Source organism: Rhinopithecus bieti, unplaced genomic scaffold (genome assembly GCF_001698545.2).
Source record: "Rhinopithecus bieti isolate Rb0 unplaced genomic scaffold, ASM169854v2 scaffold_2572, whole genome shotgun sequence".
Lineage (NCBI taxonomy): Eukaryota > Metazoa > Chordata > Mammalia > Primates > Cercopithecidae > Rhinopithecus > Rhinopithecus bieti.
The window spans coordinates 2,946,010-2,956,367 of NW_016804595.1; the positions used below are offsets into that span (position 1 = coordinate 2,946,010).

The following is a 10,358-nucleotide window of genomic DNA, read 5'->3' on the forward strand; positions in this document are numbered from 1 at the left end:
GGGAGGGGAGGGGAGGGAAGGGAAGGGAAGAGGAAAAGAAAGGAAGGGGAAAAGAAAAAGAAAAGAAAGGAGGGAGGGAGGGATTCAAATTGTAAAGATGTCACCAAGTTTTGTGTTCTATTGAGTTTCAACTTTTTTGTTTACTTATTTTTATGACACCATCATCAGTGGTTTTACTGCCAACTTATAACAGGAGCAAAGTACTCAAAGCGTCAAAAAGACCTGACACCTGGATATCACATGGCCTTGAGAAAGTCAGTTACCTTTCTTATGCTGTAATTTCTCCTCTGTAAAATGGAATACTTTATAACATTAGTTCTCATCTTCCTACATTGTAGGAAGAAACATTGTTGGTGGTCAGGAATCAAGTTTAGAATGAATTCCTTCCAAAAGATTAATTCCACTGGGCTTCAGTATCCTTAATCTATGAAACAAAGAGATTGAAATAGATATTTTCCTCTTTCAAATTCTGTGAGCTCATATACCTATACAAATTGTAGCAGCAGGAAACACATTTGTTATACTGTTGTAATTGAAGCTTCAAGTGAAGGTACCACTTCTTCTCCAATAGTGAGACAGAAATAAATTGAAATTCCAGGTTGTCTGTTTTATTATGTTAATCTTTTATTTGGTTATTTTAGATTTTTTTTGGTAGGGAAATTTCTGAGTTTAGGTTGTTTATTGTAGTAGTAGGATATGAATGTGTAGAAGGTGTGTAGGGGATATGTGGATCCACAGGCTTAGCTGGTGATTGTGAAAACTGTAGAAGTTGACATCTATGAGCGAAAGAGAGTAAATAGTGATAGGTTAATCAGATTTTGAAACCCAAAACAGAAATTAATGATCTTGGGACTGAAAATGTATGTTCAATCCAGCTTTTTATAAAATGTAAATCTTGAAAGTATTTAGATAAGTGGCATCTTACCTATTCTTTTTTCATAATTTTTCTCTACCCTATCAATAATTGACCTTGCCTAGGCAACAAGTGGCATGTCATTGGTATTTCTTTTGATTACATGATAAAAATGGTTATTGCTTCTAATTAATTTCACTGTTACTACTTTTGTGTAATTATATTTGTAATGTTTGTTATGTTTTTAGAGAAATGAGCTTAATATTTTACAGTGCTAAAAAATATCAATAATTTGTGAAATAGCAATATTAACTAAAGCAGTAAGTAAAAGAGAATTTAAGCAAAACATATTATTAATCTAAAGCCGTAACTTTAAAAATTAATCAAATTGCACTGCAGGCCTCTCTTCTCCTAGTTCTGTCAGAGCCGCACTGGATGATTTACATGGCAAACTTCTATACAATATTTAATTTGGTCAAAAAAATTTATGCTGAAGGATGTTTGAAAACCACAATTCTAAAACTTCTTACTTGTCTTTTTTTTTTTTTTTGAGACGGAGTTTTGCCCTTTTGCCCAGGCTAGAGTGAAGTGACGCGATCTCGGCTCACTGCAACCTCTGCCGACTGGATTCAAACAGTTCTCCTGCCTCAGCCTCCCAAGTAGCTGGGATTACAGGCACCCACCACCAGGCCTGGCTAATTTTTGTACTTTCAGTAGAGATGGGGTTTCGACATGTTGGCCAGGCTGGTCTTGACCCCCAGACCTCATGTGATCCACCTGCCTTGGCCTCCCAAAGTGCTGGGATTACAGACGTGAGCCACCGAGCCCAGTCTCTTATTTGTCTTTTGAAGGTATAACTTCAAAAAAGTATAAATGCATCCTTATATATATAAGTCATTAAGGATTTTCTTTGATAATCTTTGATTTCTTAGTAAAGTAAAATGGTGAGTAAGGAAATAGAGGAATTTGGGGATGGAAAAGAGAAAGATGCCAAATAAGTTTGTGCTAATGGGGCCAAATTTTATATAGGTCAAATAGCATTTTTTTTTAGTAGAAATATAAAGACTTTTCAGTCACACACTATGGTTGAATATCTTTAAGTATCCTATTAAATTAGGACTGTGACTTGTATAAAATAATTGGATATTTTTCCTCAATACAGTATCAGGAATATTACGTGCTTTTGATTTTAGGAAAGAAAAACAAATGAGAAGTGTAGAAGAAGAAATTGAACAGGAAAAACAAGCAGCAGATGACATTATCAAAAATATGTCTCTTGAAAACCAAGTCAAGTACCTAGAGATGAAAGCCACAAATGAGAAACTGTTACAGGTAATATGAATTATTGCTCTGTGCCAACCATGTATCAGTCTTGCTACTAACAGTATAGTTTGAATATCAGCAGCATCAGCATCCCCTGAGCGCTTGACTAGACTTTGAGATCAGTTTTCATTTTAACAAGGTCCCTAACTGATTCAAACGGACGTTCACGTTTCAGAAGCATTTATTTAGAAAACTTCATTTTTGTATGCTGCTTGATGACCTAGCTTTTACTCTTATTATTTTTTGTTCACTTCTATTTATTCATTTTGCATTTCATAAAGATACATGAAAATACTTGCATTTATAAAATACTTGTCTATAAATTAAAAGTCTATAAATACTTGCAGTTATAGACTTTTAATGCAAACATTAAAAGGCCTCGTAGGTGGAGGATGCAGCGAGCTGAGATCACGCCGCTCCAGCCTGGGTGACAGAGCGAGACTCCATCTCAAAAAAAAAAAGAAAAAAAAAGTCCTCATAGACCAGCTCCATATAGCTATTTACTTTCCTTTTCCTTCCTACGTAATAAACAGCTAAACTTTTTACCTGTTAGCATTATGATTTGAATGGCTGTTGTCCTGTAATTATATTGCTTAAATATCCATTTTTAAAAATTAATTTTTTATTGATACACAACAATTGTACATATTTATGGGGTACATGTGATAGTTCCATGCATGTGTGCAATGTATAATGATCAAATCAGAATAATCAGGATATTCATCACCTCAAACATGTAGGATTTTTTTTGTGCTGGGAACTTTTTATTTTTTTATTTTTTTGAGACGGAGTCTTGATCTGTCTCCCAGGCTGGAGTGCAGTGGCGTGATCTCGACTCACTGCAAGCTCTGCCTCCTGGGTTCATGCCATTCTCCTGCCTCAGCCTCCCGAGTAGCTGGGACTATAGGCGCCCGCCACCACACCCAGCTGATTTTTTGTATTTTTTTAGTAGAGACGGGGTTTCACCGTCTTACCTAGTATGGTCTCGATCTCCTGACCTCATGATCCGCCCTCCTCAGCCTCCCAAAGTGCTAGGATTACAGGCATGAGCCACTGTGCCCGGCCTTATGCTGGAAACATTTTAAATCTCCTTTTCTAGCTATTTTGAAACATACAATTAATTATTGATAACTATAGCCATCCTACTGTTCTATCAAACATGAGAATTTATTCCTTCTCTCCCCCTCCACTGCCCCATGCCCACAGCTGGGCACCAACTTCTCAGCCTCTGGTAACCATCATTCTACTACCTCCCTCCCCCCTTTTTTTTTTTTTTGTTGAGATGGAGTTTCACTCTGTCACCCAGGCTGGGGTACAGTGGTGCGATCTCGGCTCACTGCAAGCTCTGCCTCCTGGGTTCACGCCATTCTCCTGCCTCAGCCTCCCGAGTAGCTGGGACCACAGGTGCTCACCACCATGCCTGGCCAGTTTTTAATGTATTTTTAGTAGAGGTAGGGTTTCACTGTGTTAGCCAGGATGGTCTCTATCTCCTGACCTCATGATCTGCCTGCCTCGGCCTCCCAAAGTGCTGGGATTACAGGTGTGAGCCACTGTGCCTAGCCGAGATCCACTTTTTTAAGCTCCTACAGATGAGTGAGAACATGTAATATTAAATAAGCAATTTAAATCCCTGCTTAGGGGATATTGAGAATCCTCTCAATGTTCAGTCATGATGGTGCCCTTTCATGCCCAGATGGCCCTTAATAAAGATTAAGCAAAGAATTAGCCCCATAAATGCCAATAATGATTATAGTTTTAGTTTCTGAGACATTCCTTTGCTGACAATTTAGTAACCTTTTTATTTTAGACAAGATTTCTAAGATACAGTGAAGAAAGAGTATGGCCTAGCCAAGATGGTGAAACCCCATCTCTACTAAAAATACAAAAATTAGCCGGATGTGGTGGCAGGTGGCTGTATTCCCAGCTACGTGGGAGGCTGAGGCAGGTAATTGCTTGAACCTGGGAGGTGGAGGTTACAGTGAGCCAAGATCATGCCACTGCACTCCAGTCTGGGCAACAGAGCGAGACTCTGTCTCAGAAAGAGAAAAGAAAGAGTATGATAGAAATGCCAAAATAGTTCCAAAATATAGTTAATCTTATATGGGATAATGAATGAGTAAACAATTTAAGGACTTATCCTAGGAGTGAACCATATTTATATTTACATATATGTGTATGTGTGTGTGCATGTGTTATGTGTGTATGTGTATAGTATAGAGAAATTAGGCAAAAGATATGAAAACACGATTAAACATCAAAATTGTAAATAATAACCTTAAACAATGACATAATTTGAAATCTTCTGATACTTGATGTCTCAGAACATAGTGATGATTCACTGTGAAAAGGTCTAAGGTCTAGCTACTTTTGAGAAACTCATGAAGTTTTTTTTTTGCTTTTTGTTTTTTTTTGAAGGCACACAGCAAGTTTTTAAGAATAATAAAAGAAGATGGGAAAAATATAAATAATGAAGTGTTAATAAATTCTAGTCAAAATGCAAGATGCCAGTGAAGATATTTAGAAAATTTACTTTGTCACGTCTATATTTGAAATGTTGAGAAATAGAGAAACAAATTTTTTTTTCCAAGCTCCCTCCCCCTACTACTACAAATTATTCTTAATGTAATTTGGATTTATGTTTGCTTTTTTTTTCCACTTAGGAATTAGATACACTTCAACAACAATTGGATTCACAGAACATGAAGAAAGAGAGCATGGAAGCAGTAAGTGTAAAATCAAATAAGGGTTCTCATACTACTCAGTTAAAAAAGTTAATTCAGCCAAGTAGACTAATTCAAGTACATATTGATCTGGCAGTTTACTAATAGGAGTTTAATACTTTTTCTTCCTTTTCTGGACCCACAAAGATCCTAGTATGGTAAGAAATTAGATTCAGTTATTGAATACCTACTATGTATAAAACAAATCATTCTGCCCAACCTAGGACATGCAAAATCCAATAACAATTAATTTTTTTTTTTTTTTAGAGACAGGGTCTTTGTCACTCAGGCTGGAGTGCAGTGACATGATCGTAGCTCACTGTAAATTCAAGCTCTTGAGCTCAAGCGATCCTCTCTCCTCAGCTTCCCAAGTAGCTAGAACTTCAGGCAGGAACCACCACACCTGGCTCATTTTTATTTTACTTTTTGTAAAGACAGGATGTCATTATGGCTGGTCTACAGCTCCTGGCCTCAAGCAATGTACCTACCTTGGCTTCCCAATGTGCTGGGATTACAGGCTTGAGGCATTGTGCTCAGCCTCTAATGGCAATTTAAAGACACATACACAAGAGACTAAAAACAAAGAGGGAGAGACATGAGTTCATCTCTTTTTTTTTTTTTTTTTTTTTTTTTTTTTTGTCTCGCTCTGTCGCCCGGGCTGGAGTGCAGTGGCCGGATCTCAGCTCACTGCAAGCTCCGCCTCCCGGGTTTACGCCATTCTCCTGCCTCAGCCTCCCGAGTAGCTGGGACTACAGGCGCCCGCCACCTCACCCGGCTAGTTTTTTGTATTTTTTAGTAGAGACGGGGTTTCACCATGTTAGCCAGGATGGTCTCGATCTTCTGACCTCGTGATCCGCCCGTCTCGGCCTCCCAAAGCGCTGGGATTACAGGCTTGAGCCACCGCGCCCGGCCAGAGTTCATCTCTTTAAGGATGTAAAAACTTCCATTTGTTTTCTTATTTGTTTATTTAAAACGTTTTAATTCACAAAACAAAATGTGCTTATGGTTTAAAATAGTTGAACAAGATGAACATAAAATGTCTGTTTTGTGTCCTTCTTTCCAGATGGAACTACTGGAAAGACATTTATCAAGTGCTTACTGTATACTTTTTTGAGCTGTAAACTTATATCAGCATCATCTTCATATAATCCCCACAAGAGTCCTAAATCCCATCTTGGTTTTATAGTTGTGAAAAACCTCAAGTGGGGTTCATACTTGCTATGCTATCTGCAGCTTTTTTTTCACCCTAACATTATATCTTCAGTGTCTATTTATATCAGTTCTTAGAGAACCTCCTCATTATTTTAAATTGCTACGTTGTATTATGTTGTATAATTATAACACAGCCTTGTAAATGAACAGGTTGTTTATAGTTTTCTGGGATTATAAACAATACTCGGCGAAAGCATACATTTTATGCAAAGTTGTATTAGTATATCATAAGATTGAATTCTCACAATGGGTCAAAAGGTATACACTTTAAAAATGTTGTAAGATTGCCAAACTGCCTTCAAAAAGATTGTTCCAACTTTTACTTCTAGATGTAATGTATGTGAATGCTTATTTCCCCTGCATTCACTGACAGCAAATATTATCTGACTTTTCCAATTTTAGCTAGTTTGATAGGTAAAAATTATTACCTTATTTGAATTTTCATTTATTTATGCATAAAGCTGAGTATCTGTTTATGTCATTTTTGACCAATGAATTTCTTTTCTTTGAACTCCTTTTCATATTTTGGCATTTCAGTATACTGACTGTACCTCAAATCTTGCCTCCCTTTCCTGATTTCCTGTGCATTCAGGTGGATGACATGATGATAGTATTAGGAACTGTTACAGATTGACAGATTGCTGACACCCTAGCTTGTAAAAGAAATGAATATTTTGTAATTAATTCTTTTGAGAATTTGCTATTGCAAAAGTTATTTAATTAAAAATAGTGAGGTAGTTGGCTGGGCATGGTGGCTCACGCCTGTAATCCCAGCACTTTGGGAGGCCGAGGCGGGCAGATCATGAGGTCTGGAGATCGAGACCATCCTGGCTAACACGGTGAAACCCTGTCTCTACTAAAATACAAAAAATTAGCCCAGTGTGGTGACAGGTGCCTGTAGTGCCAGCTACTTGGGAGGCTGAGGCAGAAGAATGGCATGAACTCAGAAGGGAGAGCTTACAGAGAGCCAAGATGACGCCACTGCACTCCAGCCTGGGTGACAGAGTGAGACTCCATCTCAAAAAAAAGAAAAAAAAATAGGAAGGTAGTTTTCTGTGTCTGGTTGTCCATCTATAAATACACTTAATTTTTATTTCCTTGGATCTCTGGTGATGGAAATATGCTTAAAGAAAGAAGGACCACATTTAGTATTAATACAACCAGCTTGTAGAATTCCTCACTAATCTTTTTTGGAGTGGGTTTGTGAGAGTCAAGTCGTACTTCAGTTGGTGAGTTTAGTTTCTGTAGGAAGAAGATAAGCTATAACCTTAGATTTACTTTTTGTACTGATGCCATTCTTCTCTGATGTCAGTACATTTATGCCTAAATTAACAAGAGTTTTAAAAATACACAATGTTTTCAGATTAAGATAACGTAAGTCACTAATTCTATTTAACTTTTGCCAGATTTCTTTCTTTTTAAAAAAATTTTTTTTGAGACGGAGCCTTGCTCCGTTGCCCAGGCTGGAGTGCAGTGACACGATCTTGGCTCACTGCAACTTCCGCCTCCTCAGTTCAAGCAATTCTCCTGTCTCAGCCTCCTAAGTAGCTGGGATTACAGCGTGCATCACCATGCCCGGCTAATTTTTGTATTTTTATTAGAGATGGGGTTTCACCATGTTGGCCAGGCTGGTCTTGAACTCCTGACCTCATGATCCACCCGCTTCAGCCTCCCAAAGTGCTGAGATTACAGGCATGAGCCACCATGCCCAGCCCAGATTTCTTTTATTTATTTATTTAGGACTTGTTCTTCAAGAAAATATGTGTCAGATAGTGGTCAATCAACTAGTATTTATTGAATACTTTATGTTCACTACTGTACAATGTATTAGGTCATGCTTATTCAATTCACAAGAATGGAAAAAATCAGGTGAAGGATTAACATGAGCTTAAGTCTTCCAGAACAGTTTTATCAAGATGCAATTCAAACAAGTCTATAGGATCGTTAGGCAAAAAGGAGAAGAGACTATGAAAAAGGATAGCATAAAATATCTGCATTTCCTCTATATGTATGTTTTAGCATGCCTTTATCTTATCTGATGCCTAATCTATTACTTGAACTGTATATATAATCCATTGCTTATGGACTTTGAAAAATTCTCTTGTCTACTTGTTCCTTTTTTGGAGGTTCCTTCTTTCATACTTTTAAAAGAGAAGAGGTCGGCCAGGCATGGTGGCTCACACTTGTAATCCCAGCACTTTGGGAGGCTGAGGTGGGCGGATCACAAGGTCAGGAGTTTTGAGACTAGCCTGGCCAACATGGTGAAACCCCATCTCTACTAAAAATACACAAAAAGTTAGCTGGGCGTGGTGGTGGGCGTCTGTAGTCCCAGCTACTTGGGAGGCTGAGGCAGGAGAATGGTGTGAACCCGGGAGACGGAGCTTGCATTGAGCTGAGATCGCACCACTGCACTCCAGCCTGGGTGACTGAGCAAGACTCCATCTCAAATATAAATAAATAAATAAATAAATATTAGCTGGGTGTGGTGGCAGGCACCTGTAATCCCAGCTACTTGGGAGGCTGAGGCAGGAGAATCGCTTGAAACTGGGAGGCGAAAGTTGCAGTGAGCCAAGATCGCACCACTGCACCCCAGCCTGGGTGAAAGAGTGAAACTCTGTCTCAAGAAAGGGAAAAAAAAAAGAGAGAGAGAAGAGGTCTTACCTCTTTAAGAATTTTGTTTTGTTCATGCTGTAGGTCTGTTTTCAAATGTCACTGTTAACTCTTATGTCTTTGTTAACTTTGAAAAGTTATTTACATTTCAGGTCCTTGGTTTTCTCATCTGTAAAATGGAGATGATAGTACTATCTTGTAGAGTATCACTTTGGATAGTAGAGATAACATATAAATAACATGTAGCATAGTGCCTGGCACAGAACAGATGCTCAGTAAACAAGAGTTTCAAATGTCATTTTAATCATCACCACCACCATTCCTAGCTTTTTTTTTTTAATCTAATAACATTTTTGTCACATCCTTATTTTTTTCTTTGTGAAAGGTAGGATAGTGGCGAGTACACAATAACTGTTATTTCATGTGTTAATTTCCTAGTGCTGCTGTAATAGAATATCACAAACGGGGTGGCTTAAAACAAACAAATTTTCTCACAGTTCCAGAGCCTGAAAGTCTGAAATCGAGGTGTCAGCAGAGCCTTGCTTCCTCTGAGACTCTAGAAAGAATCTTGCTCTGCCTCCTCCTAGCTTCTAGTAGTATCCATTAGCCCTTGATGTTGCTTGACTTCCAGCTGCATCACTCCAGTCTTTGCCTAAGTCATACCATGGTATTCTCCCTGCGTGTCTCTGTTGCGTCTGTACTCTTCTTATAAAGGGCACTATCATATTGGATTAGGGCCAACCCCTAATGACCTTATCTTAACTTGACTAAATATGCAAAGAGCCTATTTTCAAATAAAGGTCAAATTGACAGGTGTATGTCGTTAAGACTCCAGCTTACCTTTTGAGCAGACACAATTCAACTCACAAAATTGTGGAAAAATATATGTTATGACCTATTTAGGGAAAAATATCTTCTCTCCAAAGATCACTTCTATGGACTTTGAATCAGACATTGTGTTTAAAGTTGCACATATGTTTTGACATTGTCTTTATCCTCCTGTTGGTAGAGTTGTCCTATATTTATTCAGGTCTTATATGTAGAAAATAAAATAAACTAAGGCTATCAACTTCTTGTGAATCTTAGATTGAAAATAGCTTATTAAAATATACAGGATTTATTTTTATTCTTCCAGTTTAGGAATGTGCTTTGTAGCATTATTGAGTACTAATGATATTTGCTGTCTGTATTTAAAGATGCTGGTAGTTTACCCCCTATTCTTATAAACTGAAACCTATTTGATAATAATTACTGATAAAATACTAATTAAAAATTTCCCTTCTTATTTTCCTTTAGGAAATAGCTCACTCCCAGGTGAAACAGGAGGCTGTATTGCTGCATGAAAAGCTTTATGAGTTGGAGTCCCATCGAGATCAAATGATTGCAGAAGACAAAAGCATAGGATCTCCAATGGAAGAGAGAGAGAAATTACTTAAGCAGGTGGGCAAAAGAAACATACTTATTTTAAGATGTCTGGTTTTGGTACATGTATTGATTTGTTTTATTTAAGGGATATTAATGCAACCAAAAGCTAGTAAGTTTATTGTCTAAAAATAATTTATGTGAAGAAATGACTTTTTAATCTAGATTTTCTCCTTCTTCTTCTTCTTCTTTTTTTTTTTTTTTTTTTTTTTTTTTTT

The 10,358-nt window shown here is 37.6% G+C and overlaps 1 protein-coding gene across 2 annotated transcripts in view; it reads left to right on the forward strand.

Annotated features, from left to right (window-relative positions):
• The window catches only part of IFT74 (intraflagellar transport 74), a 122,962-nt gene that overhangs the window by 60,689 nt on the left and 51,915 nt on the right, over positions 1–10,358 (forward strand). For both annotated transcript variants that reach the window (XM_017869325.1, XM_017869326.1), the window contains 3 exons: positions 2,047–2,185; positions 4,837–4,899; positions 10,015–10,158. In XM_017869325.1, the coding sequence (XP_017724814.1) occupies positions 2,047–2,185; positions 4,837–4,899; positions 10,015–10,158 (346 nt within the window). The remainder of the gene's footprint in view (positions 1–2,046; positions 2,186–4,836; positions 4,900–10,014; positions 10,159–10,358) is intronic.